General features: G+C 48.9%; 1 protein-coding gene across 2 annotated transcripts in view; it reads right to left on the reverse strand.

Moving 5' to 3' along the window:
• The window catches only part of ASIC2 (acid sensing ion channel subunit 2), a 1018759-nt gene that overhangs the window by 73691 nt on the left and 924056 nt on the right, over positions 1–21012 (reverse strand). For both annotated transcript variants that reach the window (XM_060647782.3, XM_060647781.3), the window contains one exon: positions 13649–13799. In XM_060647782.3, coding sequence (XP_060503765.1) covers positions 13649–13799 — 151 coding nt within the window. The remainder of the gene's footprint in view (positions 1–13648; positions 13800–21012) is intronic.

Raw genomic sequence — 21012 nt, forward strand, 5'->3', positions numbered from 1 at the left:
ACTTGCCTAATCAGATCCTTCCAGCCGTCCTGAGACAGGCATCAATATCCTCATATATTTGTGTATATATATATATATATATATATATATATATATAATCTTATATATACATATAAGTTTATGTATATGTATATATAAGATTGTAATTTTTTTTACATCATAGCCATTTTACAGATGAAGACACCAAAGCCCAGAGAAACTAAGGACTGCCCCAGGGTCTATGATTCATGGCTGCATAGAATTTTGCAACTAAGGAGAGTCTTTGATGCTGCTTTAATCCAACTAACTTTTCATCTTTCAGGTAAGAAAATTGAGGCCCACAGAGAGGGCAAGTGGTGGCCTGGCAGAGCCCAGAAGCCAGATATCTTGACTCTTCACTCTCCTCTGCTCTTTGCCAGTAGGCTAGAGGAAGCAATGGTCCCAGGTGACAAGCCAAGAAGGTTTCAAGCTGTATAGGGAAGGAGGGGGAGAATAGTTTAATTGACACTGGGTTCAGCAGCCTGTGTTCTCTCCTCTCAGAGTTCAGGGGAAAGCTCAGTGTGGGACAGTGACCATGGTAGGGACTGAGGTCCTAGCCCCAGCCCTTGAGAGCCCTGGTGGAAAGGGTCTGCCAAACACTGTTTGGGCAGTCAACTGGAGGTGCCATCTTGGTTCCTCCTGTTCTTCTGGCATGCACAGAGGAATCAAAGGAGGCCAAGGTGGGCCCCAGGAAAGGGGAGCCAGGGCAGGTCTCAAGAAAAGCATGGGCTCTGAAATCATGGAGCCCTGGATCTGACTCCCAGTCCCACTGCTTAAGAGCTGTGTGACCTCAGGCAAGTTATATTGCCTCTCTGAGCCTTAGTTTCCTCTTGTTTAAATCACTGATCCCTCAGGTTCCTCTCAGCCCTGAAATTCTGTGAGCTGGGGATCATACACAAGTCTCCTAACCTCACTGCGTCTCATTTTAATTTCCTGAAAACTAGATTAAAAAAAAAAAAAAAAGACATGACCGCCCAGCAGTCACAAGTCAGCAGAGGCTGTTTTGTAAAGAAACCCTGAATTTCTGCCTGGCTAAAATCGGGCCAAGGGTGCTCCCCACCCACCCCTCCCCTGACAGGCCCAGTTGCACCGCGTGTCTAGGTGAGCAAATCCAAACCCAGCATGGAGATGGGCACGCTCACGCTCCATTGCTCACAGGTGACATTTTGAGGCTAGGCCAGCTCCAGAGGAAGAAAAATCAGCACTGTGTCCCCAAGCTGGATGGGCTGCAATTATGTCTGTTCAGGGCAGTGGCATGAGGTAGTGGGGTTCTCACTAACAGCTCCTTATCAAGTGGCCACAACGGTTTGGTGACGGCTGCAAAGCTCGGCCCCTTCCTGCAGAGCCTCAAAGGTGACTAAGACGTGCTTTGGCAAAAATGTCAACCTGGTAAACCAAGTGTTCTTCTATTTTTCTGTTTTCATTATTAAGGAACACTAACTCATGGTGGAGAGAACCAAGGACCAAATCAGAGACGTGATTCAAGAGCTCGTCCCGATACTTCTTAGCCATGAGGTCACGGGAAAGCCACTTAGCATTTCAGAGACTTGCTTACTTACCACATCTGTTAAATGGGTTAATCTGTTAAATGGCTAGAACTGCTCTATGTCGTAAGAGTGTATGAGGATCAGAGAATAGAAGGCAGCTGAAGCACCTTATATACTGTAGAGGGACGTGCCCACGTTGGGGAAGGAGGGGTTCATGTTGGGTCAGAGATATGCAACAGAGGAAAGTGGCTTCACATGACACATTCCTGTTAGATAGAATATTTACAAAACATACATCAGTGAAGGCACCCGTGTAGAGTTGGGTCTAGTCTCATTGCAAAAAGATTTTTTCCAAGGATTCTTTAAATAATGAGTTTCCCTAGTGCATCCAGGCTCAGAGATTATAAATTATTTGCTAAGAAGGCTGATGAGTCTGGGTGGGCAACCAGCATGCAGGAGCAGGAGATACCACCCTTGAAAAGCCATCGGGAAGAGCCATGTATCCAAAATTAAAGGGGAGGCTGGTGGATGATTAAGATTCTACTTATAAAAATTCTGATTTGCACGCGCTGGTGGTGGAAGCTAGGTACAACCAGATTGCTGAACAGAGCACATATATAGATCGTGATGTAATTACAGGAGTCAAAGTCACTCAAAGCATGACTTTTTGTCATTGAATATTTTCTCAATCAATGGATATAAAAAGCATGATAGCGTTCATGTGGGGGTGATGTCTGAGAAGTATCTGGTTGTTAAAAAGGCATCCTCATACATCCAAAGGGTGGGAAACAGTGGTCTTGATCAGTGCTTCTCCTACTAGAACGTGAATCAGCCAGGGGTCCTCTTACAATGCAGATGTGAGTTGGGCTCTGAGATTCTGCATTTCTGACAAGCTCCGAGGGGATACTGGTGCTGCTGGTTGGATGACCATCCTTTGGGTAGAAGAACTCACAGGAGAACGCTGATGTGTTCACAGAACATACCAGACCCGTGGTGGTCTGGCTTCTGCCTCCCTGTCCAGCTCCTGGTCTCAGCCTTAGATCCAGCTACCCCAGGACACCTTGGGATGTTCTTGGCTTTGGCTCTGGATTTCCCTCCCTGTGTTTGGCCTCTCACCTGCTCATGACACACCCCCTTTCTAACTCCCCTACTCTGCCTAGCCACTTGAAGACAGGCCTGGGATGAGGCCCAAAGGTCACCTTCTCTCTGAAGCCTCTCCTGACATGCCCTTTTCCTCCCTTCTGGAACCCATCGTCTGCTCCTTCTATCTTAGGAGTTTATAGCATATCATGACATTTAATTGTTCGCATGCCCCCCAGATTGCAGAAGCCTGGCACTCCACAGGCACTTTATGTGAGCGCTGTTGGATCAATGAATTTCCATCCAGTACTTAATAGGACCCCTCGAGATAGTCCCTGGATTGTGAACTCCTTGAAAACCCAGACTGGGCTGTTCCTCTGTATCCCTGAGGGTCTGGCACATAGTAGGTAGTCTTGGAAATTTACAGAATAGGAGGACATGATCTCTGAGGTGAATGTGTTTAGTCTAGATTTTGCTCTCAGACCACTGCCTGCCTGGCTGGGACTTCTGATGTATGGTTTCGGCACAGCACTTAGCATGTGCATTAAGCAGGTCTTCTCAGAATGATAAAAGTCGGGCTTCTGGCTGCTTAATGGATGCTTGCCTCCAGTGGTACCTCTGACTTGTGACATCATTTCTCCTGAGTCCTTGGCACCTGTGGGAAGCCCCCCATGCCCACCCCATCCAGCGCAAAGGCCCACTCTGAGAGTGAGCCCAGAACCCCCTAGTTGCCACACATCCCGGTGTTCCAGACTCTCAGGATTCAGGCTGGAGCCTGCACCTCTCCTTCTGGTAAGGTCCTCAGCACCAGGCACCGTGACAAGAGTGCTTCCTGGGAGCAGAGATGTCAGAGAAACCATAGCAACCATCTGCATCCACTCTCACTATGTCCCATTTGTGATAGAAGATAGAAAATGTGCTACCCTTGATAGCTGCTTGGGCCTTCCAGCTATGCGGAGAGGTTATGATTATTTTACATTTAATTTTAATTTTTATCAAAGCAATAGATGTACATAATTTAAAAAGCCAAATGATACTGCAAGGCTTTTAATGAAAAAAAAGCAGCGGTTTGGGGCTCCCCCTCTCCCCAACCCCTGGGCCCCAGTTTTCAGAGACAACTGCTTTCAACTGCTTGAGCTGTCTCTTCTCGTATTTACTTTCATGTTCCTGTGGTCATCAATTGCTTGAAAGACATTTCTTGGTTTTAAAAGCTTTTAGGTATTATCTACCAAATTAGGACGTAGACCTTTCCATGAGGGGGCCTGCTGTATTTCCTTTCCTTCCATCCTCCTGTAGAGTTATACGACATTTTGGCTAAGCCAGTCTCCAGCTTTTATGGAATTAGATAAATATTGTCCACACCCAGCCTTGTAGTATGTAATGATTTTGATCTTTTTTGTGGGAAATTCTTCTGTTTTTTTTTTTTTCTTTCTTTTTGTTGGTTGGTTGGTTTGGCTTGCTAAGTATCTACCGCAGAAATGGCAAAAGAGGAAAAAAATGTCAAACTCCTAGAAACGGAGGAGAAAAGTGGTTGCCAGGGAGTAGTAGAGGTGGGGGAAATAGGCAGAGGTTGTTAAAAGGGTACAAACTTTCAAGATGAATAAGGTCAGAGGATGTAATATATGACACGATGACTGCAGTTGATGGAACTGTATTGGAGAATTGAAATCTGCTAAGAGAGTAGAATGAAATGTTCTCACCAAAAAAGTATGTTTTATATGTTAATATATAATTTACGTATTAATTATATAGTAAAACCTGGGTGTGTGAGCATAATTAGGTCCGGCAACATGCCTATGATCCAAAGCAATCGTCTACCCAAGTGAATTTCAGGAACCATTGGTTCAGTTGTGATCATGTGACATGTGGCTCCACGTGCTACTTGTTTCGCAAGACATCACTCATTTATCAAGTTACAGTGTATCAGAGATGTTTGCTCGTCTTGTGGAGCCCTCACAGAACGAGTTACTTGCAATCCAAGGTTTTACTGGCAGGACATACAAATATAATTTATATATTAATTATGATATATGTACGATATCTGGATTTGGAATATATTTGAAACCAAATTCTACCCTCATACTTCAGTTGTAGCTTGCTGGGTAGAGAATTCTATCTTAGAAAAGAAGGATTGATTCGTTTTTTTCTTTCCTGAAACTTTTAAGGTTTTCTCTTTACCTCCGTTAGCCCGAATTTCTCAAGGGTGCATCTTGGTCTGGTTGTTTCTCTAACTGCAGACAGGACTTGGTGTACTCTTTAGCTATGGAAAATCATGTGCTTTGGCCGGGAACTTTTCTTACTTCGTTGGCAAGGTCCCCTTCTCCATTCTTTCTGGTTTGTTATTCTAGAACTCCTGGTAGTAGCATGTTGGACTTCCTGGATTTACCCTCTCGTTGTCATATTTTTTCTTCCTCCCATTTTCCATCTGTTTGTCTGTTTGTTTTGCTTTTCAGGACATTTCCTCAATTCCAACCCTTTTATTTATTTTTTTTTTTAAATGTAATCGTATTTTCATTTCCAGGAGTTAAAAAAAAAAGACGTTTCCTTCGCATGTTACTTTTTAATAGCATCCTATTTAAATGGCTTGTGTTTATGGATGCAATATCTTCTCTCATCTCCTGAGAATTTTTTAAAAGTGGTTTGATGTTTCCTTCTGCTCCCTGCATTTATTTTGTATTTATTAAACACTTACATAGTCCCCAATATTTTTCAGGCACTTTTCAAAGTACTTCATACATATTAACTCATTTCAATCTTCCTAACAACCTAACAGAGTAGATAATAATTCTTTTTTTTTTTTTTTAATAAAGTAGGCTTCATGTCCAGAATGGAGCCCAAAGTGTGGCTTGAACTGACGACCCTGAGATCAAGACCTAAGCTGAGATCAGTTAACTGACAGAGCCACCCAGATGCCCCCAATATTAGTCTTATTTTAGAGGTAATGGAACTGAGGCTCAGAGAGGTTAAGTAACTTGCCCATGGTCACCCAGCTGGGAAGTTGTATAGCTAGGATTTGAACCTAGGCTCTGCTCTGGCTCTAGAGCTTTTGCCTTTAATCATTATCTGTATTTCCTCAAAGCTTCTTTTTTAATGCTTTTTTTTTTTTTTACATTTATTTTTGACGGAGAGAGAGACAGAACATAAATGGGAGAGGGGCAGAGAGAGAGGGAGACACAGAATCCGAAGCAGGCTCCAGGCTCTGAGCTGTCAGCACAGAGCCTGACGTGGGGCTCAAACTCACGGACTGTGAGATCATGACCTGAGCCGAAGTCGGTCGCTTAACCAACTGAGCCACCCAGGCGCCCCTCAAAGCTTCTTTTTTGTTGGGCTGGTGTTGGTTCCTGTTAGTGGTTTCCCCCCAAAGCCTGGCTTTCTGGCTGTCCACTCCTAAGTACGAGGTACTTAAAACTGTAGTCATTCCTGGGTGTTGGAAGACTTACTAAGGGACTTCACTCTGGGGGGATCTAACCAGGACATTGTGTCCGGGGAGTCCTGACTGTCATTCTCCGTGCATCTTCTCTCTTGAGTCTGTCAGTCTCTCCAGAGAGGGATTATAGTCCCAGACTTCTGTTTGGGGGGTGGTGGGATAGATTAGCGTGGCGGGGGGTGGGGGTCTCACTACTCAGTAGGCAGAACTTCACCTCATCTCCCTGGTTTCTGTAGGGTACTTTACCCATGTCTCAGCTTTGCCTGGTTTCCCCACACCCAGCACCAGACTGTGTCATCTCGTCCTGTGCTGGGGTGGGGAGAGGCACTTGGCTAGCTGCTCTGGGCCATGGGCAAATATCTGAGAGACTTAACAGCTCCTTTTAAAGACTTTTAACTAATCCTCCTCGTCTTAGCTCCACCTCTCATCACTGTCTTTAGCAGGGTCTGATGCCTCCCACTCCTGACCCTTCCTGGCTGTCCCGTGGTGACAGCTGTGTGGCTTTAGTCGGCTTCTCGGTGCAGACCCTTATCTCTCAGCCTTGTCTGCCACATGCCAAGTTAATCAGCATCCGCCTTCCATCTTCCAAAAACTTGCTGACGTTGACCGGTGTCTTCTCTCCCATCCTCTCTGTCATTGTGGGTTTATACTTAACAACAACAACAACAAAAATCCATGATTCTCATTTAGGAGGGGTGTGTGGAGGGAGCCTCCAAAAACACTTATGTTCCGCCCACCATGTTCGACCAGGAATCCAGACTGTCAGCTTCTCCGAGGTTCCAGAGCTCAGCCGACATACCAGGAGCTGTTTTCACCATCAGGGAGAAGGGAGAGAGATGTTTGGTGCTGGTCTTTGGGATGTACACAGTCGCAGAACCAACAGAGACCATTTTTCATCCATCTTCCATCGAATGCTTTTCAAACTGGGTTCCTTGGAGTCCTAGGGTTCCTCAGGAATGGCCATAGTAAGCATGGGACAATCACACTGAGGTCCCCATTTCCAGGGGAACCAGAGCTGCCCTACCTTTATCTGTTTTACATACTGGGGCTGTGCTAAAGCTTTTGTTCAATTCAAGGATTCTGCTATTGAAAAAAAAAGGGGGGGGGGAATAGAAAAGAAGTTTAACAGACCTATCATTACACGCCATTCTCTCTTCAGAGATGTCACCTGAACCGTTTTTCTTTCTCCCCCCTGAGCTATTTTCATGGCAATGCTTTTTGCAATCACATTTTTAACATTAAAGGCATGTAGTGAAAAGAGAATTGCTTTTCGGTTCATACGTGGGTTTTTAGCTTGGTTCAGCTACTTAATGAGATGTGTGTTCCTGGGAAGCTTGCTCAACCCCTCTGAGCCCCAGTGTCTTTATCTTTCAATGGGGATTGTAACACCTTGTTGGTAGGGTGGCTGAAAGAATTTGTGGGATAGAATGTTCATGGCCCATAGCAGCCACTCATTAATGCCAGTTTCTCTCTCGCCCCGGTTCCATCGGTGTGCACAGTTATAGCATTTTTTTTCCTCTGTCAGCAAATATATTAACAAATATTTATTGCCCTGGTAGACATCAGTGAGCTGGACAGTCCAAGACCCCTGACCTCTTGGACCATATGTTTTAGGGAAAGCGATACACAAGAAAAAAAAAAATCACATGGCGTATTTGAGGTGACACATGTCATAGAGAAAAGGACAAGCAGAGCAGATAAAGAGGGGTGACGAGGGGGACGAGTTGGTGGGGTAGCCCTCATTGAGAGGGTGATATCTGAGCAAAGACGTGGCAGGGGTGAGGCAAGTAGCAATGTGGGTCTGAGCAAAGAGAATTCTATGCAGAGGGAGCGGAGAATGCAGATGTCCTCAAGTAAGAGTGCTCCTGGAGTGTTCAAGGTGTCCTGGGGAAGCCAGTGTGGTCTTTCTTCTACTATGCTAGGATTGGGGGAAATCAAGTCAGACTATAGTCAATAAAAAGTGTATTTTGTAGGGGGTGAATGAACACTAGAAGGTGATGAGAAAGGGAGGGGCCCTATGTGGGGTCCTTCTAACTTTTGGGCATAGCTGTCTAGAACTTGAGTTCATTTGAGAACTCCCTGTACATGGATTCTGGTTTCCTCAGAGATAACCCATCCCCAACCCTTGCCATAGCCCTCCCTCCCCCAGCATGACCATTCACAGGACTATCTCTTGGGAACTCCTTCACTGGCTGCCATCCGCCCAGCTTTCTTGGGGGCTCTTGGGCCCTTTTGTTAACTCCCTCTCCTGGCCACTGCTGATTGGTCCAGGCATGGGCACCCAAATGACCAATGGGTCAATGATTCCCTTCCTTGTTTTTTTTTTTTTTTTTTTTTAATAGGACCCTGGGGAGAGACTCAGAACCGTCTCATGCTGGTGATAGGATGTGTAAAATATAAAACTATCAGCAGGCATGGGTGAAAAAAAAAATATGTGTGGAAAAGACCTGTCTATAGTGAGAGAGAATAAAGCAACTCAGAAAGAAGAGAGGTGAGAGAAGGAGAGACTGGAGGGGGGCCCTAGCTCTTGGTTCCAGTTGTTTCTGATGCTGCATTCTTGCTCTCCTGCTGTTTGGTTGTTGAAGCTTGCCTTGGATTCTGGGGGCAATACAATTCCTTTTATGCCTAAGCTTGTTTGAATTTGGTTTCTCTCATGTGCAACCTAGATAACCCACTGCCTATTTCTTTTATCTTTGAAGTTACTCAGAGGCGTCTACACCAAGTTTCATTTTTAACAACCTCCCACCTGCCTTCAATTTAATTTCCTTTAGAAAATGCTGGCCATGAAATCTGCACTTCTACGGTCTAGGACAGTTTTTCTGTCCCTTTTCTATTTTGTGAGTTCCTCCATGAAAAAGGTTTCCATGGTCAAAGGCATTTGGGAAATAAATGCTGTGTGCAATATTACTTTCTTGGAGATTCATGATGTAGTATATTAAAGAATTTCTGCAATGAATAAATGCATTTAACTTCATGTAAGCAGGGTGCCCAGATCCTTGTTTTTCTGTGACATGTAATATCTCCAATCCTGACATTCCAGAGGGTCTATACAGTCTAGGTCCATGTGTGATGGACCTTCCTTTCTTTTTTCTTTTCTTTTCTTTTCTTTTCTTTCCTTCTTTCCTATAAAAACGTTTATTTTTGATAGAGAAAGAGCATGAGTGGTGGATGGGCAGAGAGAGAGGGGGGACAGAGGATCCGAAGGAGGCTCTGTGCTGACAGCAGTGAGGTTGATGCGGGGCTCAAACCCATGAATCGTGAGATCATGACCTGAGCTGAAGTCAGACACCCAACCGACTGAGCCACCTAGGTGCCCCAAGCCTGCCTGCTTTAAAGTGGCATATTCCCAGGTGCCCTGCAGAAAAGTGTTTGGCCAAGAGGGCATCCTGGTGTGGGGGCATTATAAGCCTGGAGGAAAGGGCACTTTTGATAATTTTCATAGTCATCTCTATTCGCTAAGCATGAGCCCATAAGGCTGGGTCCTCTCTAAGAGGGTGCCTTTTTCAAATTCAGTCAGGCACCAAAGGTCCTTCCAGTCAGCCAGAATTACACCCAGAAGAGTGGTTCCCTCACTGCTTCCTTAAATTTCTTTTTTAAAAAAATTTTATTATTCACTCTTGAGAGAGAAAGAGAGAGAGAAAGTAAGAGAGAGAGAGAGCAGGGGAGGGACAGAGAGAGAGGGACAGAGAGAATCCCAGGCAGGCTCCGTGCTATCAGTGCAAAGCCTGACTCGGGGCTGCAACTCACATACTGTGAGATCACGACCTGAACTGAAATCAGGAGGCGGACACTTAACCGACTGAGCCGTCCAGGCGCCCCTACTTCCTTAAATTTCCGAGAGATGAAGCTGTCCATGTGGCAAGGCAAGGGTGTGGCAGAGGCTCTGCTTTGAGCAGATGAGACTCCCAGATGTTGAGTTGCTTCAGGACCCACCTACGTTATAGGGTTGGCGGGACTATTTGGAAGAGGCTCTGGTTCTGGGACGGTTTGGCAGTCCCCCCATGGTCATCATTATCACCGTTCTACTGTCTACAGTTTGCGGAAAGCTCTCATGTGCTTCCTTCAGCCATCCTGTGAAGTCCATGGGTTTATCTGTGTTATCTATTTTACCAATGAGGAAACTGAGGCCCAGTCACTTGTCTTCAGTCACATAGCTAGTAAAGGAAGAGCTGGGGATTTGGTCTCTCTAACATCGCTTTCCTGTCCTACTACACTGCCTGTCATCAAGTTGTCTGCGGGTGCTCCCTCAACAGCCATATTTCAGTTCCTTTCTTCTCCATCCTCATTCAGATATCTCTGATAAAGACTTGGGAATTAAGAGGAGGTAGGAATGCCAAGGAAGCCAGATGGCATCTATGGGGCCACAGAGCTTGGGGGCGTTTAGCAGGCAGCCTCCCTCCTGAGGGCCATGGTGGGACTAGGCCTGCCCACATTCCTTTGGAGCAAACCGAGCAGCAAGGTGTGGCCATGCCTCCTCAGGTGGCCCTATGGACAAGCATCCCTCACCTGCCAGAGTCCATCCCTCATCCTTCAGTAGGTGTGTACCTTCACTCCTAATTCCATGAGACTCACTCCTCACCAGCCCAGGAAACAAGTGGCTTTGAGCCAACCAGAGTCTCCAACAGGTGCTCATTGCTCAGTGACTTCTCAGCCTGAAACGAGGAAGCCTGGATGTAAGGATTCAGGCCACTGGTTCCTCACTCCCACGAGCCACATTTCAAATGCTCAGTTGTGCCTACGGCATTGGACAGTGCAGCTAGAGGGCATTTCCACCGCTGCAGAAAATTCTTTGGGACAGCACCGATCAGTCTCTCCTCTGACCAGTTTCTGCCAGCCCTTGCCCTTGATCTAACGCCCTCCTTCTTCATGAGCCTCCTTTCCCAGCCTCAGAGGCAGTTGCTTAAGTGAGAAGTGCCGGTGGATCACTAAGAGATAGCTCAAGCTGCCGGCAGGAGTGAGGCTGTCCTCTTGTGCATTCTGTGTGCCAGGGTGGCTGCTTAATGAGAGGATAAGCCCCTGAAAGGCAGGGCATCTGGTGTCTTGTGTATCCCCGACCATGCCTTGCATGGTGTTAGGCACGCAGCAGGTCCTCGATCATGTTTATGGTCCACCAGGGCTAACTGGTGGTCAAGGGGCTTGGGTCAGTGCAGCACTGGCTGGGCCGTGAATTTACTGCATGATGTCCAGTACATCCATCACTTCCTGCCAGGCCTCAGTTCTCCCTCCACCAAGGCACAAGGGGATTGGCTGGAATAGATGATCTCAGAGCTTTCCTGCTCTTTCCATCCATGGCTTCGGGAGACAGAGCACAGATTCCCTGGGGTAGGACGCCCCTGTGGTTGGAGCTCATTTTATCAGCAGCCAGTGCTCAGACCCAAGGCCAGACCCCACGGGGGGCTGTGCTGTGTGAAGATGTCTTTGACAGGTGCCTGGCGTTGTGAGTGTGCGTGCATGTGTGTATGCATATGTGTATACATTTTGCTTTTGCTCCCAAACCAAGGTAACAGGGCAGGAAATCCAACATTATTGTCCAAAGACATAACTAACCTCTAGTCAGGCTGTGGGCGTGACGTCTCCAGGACTCATTTTTATTGCCCCCTTTCCCTCCTTTTCCACACGTGGCTCGATAAACAAGTCCTGGTGTCTGCAAGGCAGAACCTCTTCCTGGGGATCAAGACCCAGCTCCTAGGGCTCAGGGTTGTCTACAGATCCCCATGGTCACAGGACACAGGCTGGTCTCAGGGATGTTCTGGAAAGCCAGGCTCTGCCGGTCAGCTCCCAGGGATGCCAGAGCTCGGCACGAATGCAGACCTCCCTTTGTTTGCTGGAGGGCAGGGGTACTGAGTTTAGAAAAGTGGATGGGTCCAAGTAAGCATCTCTTCGGCAAGCAGCAGATGGCCTGGAGCCTGAGGTGAGCCACCAGAAGGCACTGCTGGGGTGACGTATGTGGGGGCCATTTTGCTTCTCAGGTGCTAGTGCGGGAGGGCCAGGGCCAACCATACTGTGAAGGAAGTGGCTGTGCTCACCTCTCCCCGCAGGGCGTTTGGGCCATAGACACGGGAGGCAGAGAGTGGTGGTGGGGGCAGCTCGGAGTCTGTGTTGGGTCCTCCCCAGGGTAGGAAGTCCTGGCTGCCCTCAGAGGCCCAGAAGGCCCCAGGCACGGTGAGGGCCGGATCTCAGGATCGGGGGGCCAGGCTTTCAGAATCATGGGGTGAGGGTGGCAAGAGGTGGGGGCTGGGCTGCTTGGTCTCCACCCACCTCAGCTCCAATCTGAGGGCCCAGGGCCTCCTTCCTGCTGGAATCTTCTCTCTCTTCCTCCCTTCTATGAAGCCCTTCTCCAGGCCCATCCTTGACCCCTGCCTGCTCCTCCTTGTTATGCCCAGAACACAGCATTACTCTTATTTTGGGCCTAGTTTGCAGCCATGTCCCACTTGTGGGCACCTCTTCACTCTCTTCATCTGGGAGAGTTCTAGAAGCTGCCAGTGTCCTTAGACTTACTGGCTGCATCACACCAGTCTCTGCTTCTCTCACCTTCTTCTTTGTCTGACCTTCCTGTGCCACTCTTGTGAGGACCCACCTGTATAATTCAGAGTAATCCCAAGACTCTGTTCAAATATATAATTTTTTTAATGTTTATTTATTTCTGAGAGACAGAGAGACAGAGCACGAGCCGGGGAAGGAGGGGCAGAGAGAGAGGGAGATGCAAAATCTGAGGCAGGCTCCAGGCTCTGAGCCATCAGCACAGAGTCCGATGTGGGGTTTGAACTCACGAACTGCAAGATCACGACCTGAGCCAAAGTCAGACACTCAACTGACAGAGACACCCATGTGCCCCCAAGACTCTGTACAAATGCCCAGGGGAATATGATGCTTTTCCTGAACATCCTCCCCTCAGGGGGAGGACGCTGTCTATGTGGCATGGGTATACTCGTGTCACATTGGACTGTAATTCTGTGTCTCCTCCTCAAGGTTGTGTGACCAAGGACCTGGTCTTTTTTTACCTTAATGTCCTTCGTGCAAAGCCTGACACCATATACATGGCTAATGAATAGTTTGCTGAATACATAAGTGAATAAACATGTACATGAAATAGCTCTGGGGCCTATACACATGTCCACTTCCCCCCCTCCCCCGCCAAGGGGCTCATGCAAGCATGGTGTCAGGCCCCTGAGTCCATGCCCTTTGGCTTTCCAACCCTACAAGCTCGTCCACCTTCCCCCAGTGGGAGGACCCTGCTCTCCTTTCTGCTGGGCCTCCCAGCTGGGTTGGGATAGTCAAGATGGCTGGAAGAGGAAGATGGCTGACCCATGTGTTCATGTCTTCCTCTTCCCTGAAATCAAGCCACCTGCCTGTCCAATCATACCTTCCTCCATGCCTCCTTCCCAACACCTGCCTCAGCCTCCCTGCCTTCCTTTTCCAGTGTTCCTATCATCTGCCCCTCCCCCACCTACTGAAATCTGAGGAAACCCAGAGCATCACAGTCCATGCAGGGACATCTTTACCCTTCGCTAGTATGTTGTCACCCCCCGCTCCTCAATAGACAGTAGTCCCTCAAGATAGCCCACCTGAAGCAAACCAGTCTTTCAGAGTCCTGCACCGCCATCACCCACAGCCCAAGTCCCTGTGCCCAGCTCACCTGTCTCTCCCCAGATGGGCAGGTACTCATCTTGCTGAATGTCCAGCATGATCTCCAGCCCGTTGCCTGTCCCGCCCTTGACCGTGGTGAGCAGAGGTTTGCCATCCTCGCCTGAGTTAAACATGTAACACTTCCCATATTTTGTAAACACCTGGGGGAGAGATGAAAGGGAGAGAAGCACGTGAGTGACTTCAGACTAGAGATGGGTGAGACCCGAGAAGTGCAACATCAGGCCAGAGTCCCCACAGCCTGTCATGGTCAAGCCCTCTTGGGGACCGATGATTCCTCACTGTGGCTAATGGTCTGACTTTTGCCAAGTGGGATTCTGGCATCCAAGAACAAATCCAAGAAAAATCTGGATACCCTTTGGTGTTTGTTGCCATGGGATCTTGTCTCTTCTCCCTCTGGGCACTACTCCCCCCGGGACACTGGGTGGTCCTGTCCACTTCCAAATGTTGAATATCTGTAAGCCAATCTGCATCTCCAGCCCCAAGCTCTCTCCTGGGCTCCACACACACTGGCCCCACTGCCTGAGTAGCATGACTTCAGGGGGACCCATGGTCCTCTGACACTCAGAGAGTTCCAGGGGAACAAACATCCTCGGGTTCTCTGCCCCACCAGATGGGTCCCCTGCCCTCATGTCCCAGGGAATAGCATCGCCATGTGCCGAGAGGCTCAAGCCAGACCCTCAGGGTGGCTGTCCACTCTTCCTCTTCTTCACCCCCATGTCCAGTTAGCCAGCAGGGCCTGGGCAAGGCTGTCTCTACGTCCAGCTTGCACTTTGCCTTTTTCCTACTGCATTGCCATAACTTAGGACCCAGCCATTGTTTGCTTGGGCTGCTGCCATTTCTTAGCTGGGCCCCTGGATTCCAGACCACCTTCTCCAGTCCATTCTCCAAGTTCACTGTGACTCACTTTTTCTGAAATGCAAGCCTCGTCTTGTTAATCCTAGGCTTACAATCCATCGGGGCTCCCCAGCTCCCATAGGCTGAAAGCCAGGCCCTCCATACCCAGCCTTCTGTGATGCCCTCTGCCTACCCCATCCTACAGCTTCCCATCTGTGTCCATGGAAATCCATGAGCAGGGAAGCTCCGTGCATTTGGGGACTACACCTGCTTGTTAGCTGAGGTGTCTATCTCCAGTGCTTAGTACGGCACCTCGCATGGGGGGTGTTCCAGATATATATGAATGAATGAATGAATGAATGAGTGAGTGGGTGGATGGAGCCAGATCAGATGACTTATAGCACTATTGGATGTGCCCTGCTGGTTCCTACACTGGTGGCTTTCTATTTGCTGCTTCTGCTGCCTGTAACTCCTCTCACCCCTCTTCCTGCCTGGATAGCCTCTAACAGTTGTCCAAGACTGGATTGATGTGTCTCTTCCTCCAGAAGCCTTTCTGAGCCCCTGGACCAAGTTGGGCTACTCCCCTTTTCACTGTTCCCCTCGCTCCTTCACCACGGCAGCTTATCACATGCCCCAAATAGTTGGTCTTATATCTCTTCTGAACTTGACTCTGCCATTCACTTCTGAATCCAAGGACTTAACAAATTGTCTGGCACACAGTAGGTGTTTGTACCTCTTTGGCTTGACGGATTACATGATTACAAAGACGTGGTGTGATGGTGTGGGAAAGGCCCGGGGCAAGGGATGCAGAGATCTTTGTCCAAGTTTGATGTTGCCACTTATTAGTCATGTGACTATGGGTGAACCAAGTAAGCCCTCCAGGCCTCAACTTCTCCATCTATAAAATGGTAGTGCTTGTCCTTTCTTTAGCTACCTCTCAAGGTTCCTGAGAGGATCAGCCGAGGTAATACATGCAAACGTGCTTTGAAAACTCTAAAAGTTTTCTACAAATGCTATGGGTTATTATGCTTACATAACTGCTTTGGAACCTCGAGCTGAAGCCAACTTATATCTGGCAAAACTGGCTGGAAGGGAGCCAGGCCAACTGCACTGGGTCTCTGCGGCCACTGAGGTTTGGGCCCAGGCCCCTCCTTGGCCATGCTCCACTGCACCGTCCCCTCCTGCAGCGTGGAGGCCAAGAGGCGGCTCTTTGGTTTCCCATCCTTCAGTGCGGGGGCAGGTAAATAGCAGGGGTGGGTGCTGGAAGCTGCCTTTCTCATGCAGATCTTGAAGGCCTGATGAAAGGAAGGAAGAGAGGCCTCTACAGTGTGCCAGACACACTGTTAGTCACTCATCTGTGTTATCTGATTTAACTCTTGCAGCCACGACTGCTGTGGGTATTGCTGCTCCCATTGTGCAGAGGAGGAAACCAAGGCCCAGGGATGTTAAGTGACTTGTCTAAGTCACGCAGCAAATAAATAGCGACCCTGAGACACAAATCCATGAGTGTCTTAACACATGCTCTTTCTGGATGTGCTCTCCTGGGTCTTGGTCCCTGGGACCTTTCTGAGCCATATACTGTTTCTCTGTGCCTTGCTTTTTCCATCAGGCAGTCAATAGTCATATGCATGCGCTCCTACTATGTGCAAGAATTAGGAGGATTGCCGAGAAGTACAAGCCCGGCTTCCAGAGACCACATTTTCGTCACCGTCTAAAATGTCTCTGAGTCCCTGACCAGCTGCACTATGTCAGGACAGCCATACCCTTCTTCTGCTTCATGGTGGGGGAGAACAGCTGGAACTGGATTTTTCAAAAAAAAAATAAACCCTGAGCTTTATCATGACCATGGTGTGGAGCAACCACGCTTGGCTAACGAATCTGTCCCCTGGAGACATGTTCTCGGGGACCACTGTAATGAATGGATGAGAGAATTTTATAGTTGGTGCATCTTTTGCAAGGGGTTGAACACATCTGGAGTGACTTCTGGGTGCTCTAATAGAGTTTTTCTCTGTAGATCCACTAAATATACTTGTTGCTTCCAAAATTAATTATACTATTAATTGCCTATCTATCTGAGGAGATTTGTAAGGAAAAGTACGTTTCATCTTCGCACCAAATTACCTGCAAATTCCAACCACCCCCCCGCCCCACCTCCACTTGGAACTTGGACTCCAGAATATTGGGCTGAGGTTAGAATGTGAAGCCTCCTCCTAGAGTCGACGGTGATCCCAGCCCAGTGTCTGAGATCCCGGATGCGCTGGGTGGGGGCTGGTGATAAAGGGCATGGACCCTCCGTGAGCTTCCGAGGGTGATGACAAGGCACGAGAACTCCGAGGGGTCTTACAGACCATCCGCCCACCCAACTTACTTCACAGGGGAGGAGACGCAGACCTGGGAGAGAGGAAGCAATTTGCCTGAGGCTGCTCAGTGAGGCCGTGTCTGTTTGGGACCAGACTCCTGGTTCAGTCTGCACTTCCTTTACTCCAGTCTCCCTCAGCTTCTCCACTTACAACAGGAGAGGGAGGCTCTAAGGGATTGCTACCTTCAGCTGATCATTGACAGAGTGCCTGATCTGCGGCGGGCACTGGGCTGGCACCTGGAAGCCTCATGCATTAAAGTCTTCCCATGTCTGCTTCCCATGAGGGAGCAGACAGGTCTTTGTGATAGAGACTCACTCCCCATCCGTGGCTGTCCCCTTGCCGGGCCTGGTACTCGTCCTAGGCCCAGGTGGTGGCTCCTGCAGGGAAGTGTGGTCAGCGTGGTGATGACCAGAGAGGCAGGACGCTGGTGGATGACCACACCATGTCTGAGAGATGGCCAGGTTCTTTCTCAAGTCAGGATCACCATAAAGAGGCCTGGGGCACCTGGGCAGCTCAGTTGGTTAAGCATCTGACTTCGGCTCAGGTCATGATCTCACAGTTTGTGGGTTTGAGCCTCGCATAGGGCTCTGTGCTGACAGTTCAGAGCCCGCTTGGGATTGTCTCTTTCTCCCTCTCTCTCTGCCTTTCTGCTGCCCCCCCCCCCTAAAAAGTAAATAAATAAACCTAAAGAAAAAAAAGAGGCCTAACCCCCTTCTGCATCTTCCTGGTGCACTTAGGGTAAGTACCCAAATCATCACAGGGCCCTGTATGGTTCAGCCCCGTCTCTTGTCCTCCCTTCTCTCACGTGCTTCGAGCACACCGGCCTCTTTAGTTCCTGGAACGTACAATAAGCTCTTCCCCCTGTAGGCCCCTTCCACAGGCTGTTTCCTCCCCTACCTTGTTCTCTGCACACTCTCCGTCTACCTTCCTGTGATCGCTTCCCCAGAGGCCTCGCTTGACCACCCACCACCCCTGCTCCCGGCCTCCATTTCAGTTGGGACATCCTATCTTATGACCTCATACCTCCTGTTTTTTCCTTTACAGTGCGTATCAGAGCGTGTAACTAAATGGTTGTTCATGTGATTGTCTGTTGGGCACATCTTCCGCCAGACTGTAAGCTCTCAGAGGGCAGGGACTGGGTCCGTTTGGATGAACGAATGAAGGGGCTAAGGTACTACCAACCCATATCCCTTGCCCACCCCTGGGAGGTGGCCTTCGGGGCCGGCCAGCCTTGCTGATTCTGGCCGGAGCTGGGCCTGACCGCGTATCCCCCCTCCCTCCCCTCCCTTTGCCTGCTGAGGCTGTCTCAGCTTCCCACTTAATTGTACCTAAGCGGTTTTGCTTGCTGCTGCATGAAAGTATTATAGGAAATAATCCTCTAGGAACTAAGACAGTCTACCTTTGTGGGGGCAGGAGAAGGGGCTCAGAGGCAGCGAGGCTCACGCTGGCTGCACACCTCTGTCAGCCTCCCTGCCTGTGCTGCCGAGGCCTCGGCTCCTGCCTGGTGTTTCTGAGAGGATTATTTTCCTCTCTGCCCCACATCAAAGGCCTCAGAGCTATTTACACACCACACAATTTTTGCTACAAACTTGGGACAAGATGCTGCTCTCTTTCCCCCTTTCGAGGCATAACGATGCGTAAGTGTAACACACGTTTCAGATTTAGGTCTTATCATCCCCAGCCAGAAAATATAATTTTTTGAAGTCCAGACTGTCAGGCCCAGCTCGCTGCTCCTTCGGACCCGCCATTCTCCCAGGCATCCCTCTGCTCTCCGGTAAGTGATGACAGCCCCATCGCAGATGGCCGGACTGGATCTGCTGGGTTGCTAAGAGTCTAGGATTGCACTCAGTCGGATTGGGTTGTACGAGTTAGAGATGCACATTTCATACCTGGCTCTCTAGGAGGGAGGAGGGTTCCTGAGATAAAAATGAGCTCCGTGCCCGGCACCGTCATTGCTAACATTGGCATGGTGCATTATGGTGTAGACAGCTTACGTACAGCGTCATCTTTCTCAGTGGCCCCACGAAGGGAAGGAAACTAACAGTTCTTGAGCCTGTCCTCTGTATAGGTCCTTGCTTGGCATGTCCATAGGTATTCTCTCTTTCCTGATCATGGTCTAGCTCTCCTGATGGGAAGGCATCTTGTGATCACATCCCTATTCTATAGTTGAGGAGACTCAGGCTGCTGGGGAGGTGGGTGCTAGAGCTGGGATTCGCAGGTGAGGCTTTATCACCAAGGAAGTCAGGAGGAAGGAAGCCTGGGCTTTGGGACCAGACAGGATGCCATCAAGACAGATCCCTGTTTATTTGTCAAATCCGTGGCCCCCAACACAGCATTTTCTGTTCCCAATGCATTGCCTCATCTACGAACCCGGCAAGATAATCTCTTTTTAAAAACGTTTATTTATTTTTGAGAGAAAGAGCATAAGCGGGGGAAGGGCAGAGAGAGAAGGGAACAGAGGATCTGAAGCAGGCTCCGTGGCGATAGCAGAGAGCCAGAGGCGGGATTTGAACTCACGAACCGTGAGATCATGACCTGAGCCCAGGTCGGACACTCAACTGACCGAGCCACCCAGGTGACCCCTGCAAGATAATCTTGCCATGTGGTTGGAGGGTCTAAGTGAGAGAATATAAGTGGATTGGTTTGCAGGATCACATAATAGACATCTTCACTAGTTATGAGTCCACACTAGGGGGGAGCCACTGCGTTTTTCCTTTTCAGCAGAAGAGAGATTAATCATTTGGGTTACGGGTAGAGAGTCAACAATGAATTGAGGAATGGGAGGTTGGGGGTTCCTGTCCTCTCTGCATATGGCCCTACCATACCAAGCTTATCTCAAAGTAGTTAGAGGAGATGAAAAGCGCTGTGTGCTACTGATTGCTTATTCCTTAATAATGCCAAGCCTGTTGCTGAAGCCCTGGGCAGCTGATGAGATTACTGGGGCCATGGAGTTTTGTAGGAGAGGGAGATGCTTCCCATGCCTGCAACCCACTTCGAAAATCTGCATGTGAATTCTAACCGAATTGTAACTAGTTAACTGGCATAGTGGAAAGACACCACCAATCTGAAGCTGGCACGTTCTAAATGAGAGGGACATGGAGGTGGGAATGGGGAGAGGGTCTCACTGCCTTCCCAGAGCTCTTGGAGTAGCTCTGAAGTTAGTACCTTCCCTGGAGTGCCATTCACTTTACATTTGCCATTACTAACGTTTGCAGCAGCCCCGTGAGGTGGCCATTTTCACCAATCCGAGGCCCAGAGGGGCTGAGCCAGGTCGCAGAGCCGGTCAGTGGAGAACCCAGGACAAAATCCATTTTTGCCTAGTTCCAAAGCTGACACTCTTTGTCCCCCGTCCCTCATAGGAACAGCTCATACCCTCACCCCCCTCCCAAACTGCTCTGCTCCTGGCCAACTGAGAGCGGTGGCTTGCTAACGCAGGGTTCTCCCATCTGGTAGTAGGGGAGGTACGTTTCAGAGTCAGAGGCATCGTGGAAAAGCGCAGGCATCTCATCCAAACTTCTCTTTTTCACATGTGAGCCCAAGGTCCACGGAGGGCAAGGGGCTTGCCTGCAGTAGTTTGGGAACAGAGCTGAGCTCTGACCTGGGCTTGATGGCCTGGGCCTTTGCTCTTCCTCTAACGCCAGGGGCTAGAGATAATGGCCAGGATTCTCTTCTCAGGGCGTTGCGTCCAGGAATAAGAGAAAGATTGGCAACTGCTGCTGGCATCCAGGCTCAGAGTGACCTGGCAGGGGCCCCTGCCTTACGGAGTCCGGGAAATGCAAAGTGGAGCCCTTTCTGGGGAAGGTTAGGAACGGCCGATACCCATGAAGACACAGTTTTCTGGTTCAATTAATAGTGCAAACAACACTTCTCCAGCATGTACCTACTTAAGAAAATAAATTATGTATAAGCTCCCTTAAGGATTGTTGAAATATCCACTCACCAGCTCACAACTAAGCCTGCAAGCTTCAAACCTTCTAGTCCATTCATTAATCCTGACCTTTAGGGCTTCTCCTAGGCGGTGAGTTTCTTGTCTCTTCTTGCTTATTACACTTGAAGGAAATGAAACTGTACAGCTCCAAAGTACGTCTAAAATCCAGCCTTTCCCGGCCCTCGGTTGCCTGACTTTTCCTTTCAACGAGTTACTGAAATTTCTCATTAG

Source organism: Panthera onca, chromosome E1 (assembly GCF_046562875.1).
Source record: "Panthera onca isolate mPanOnc1 chromosome E1, mPanOnc1 haplotype 2, whole genome shotgun sequence".
Classification (NCBI taxonomy): Eukaryota; Metazoa; Chordata; class Mammalia; order Carnivora; family Felidae; genus Panthera; species Panthera onca.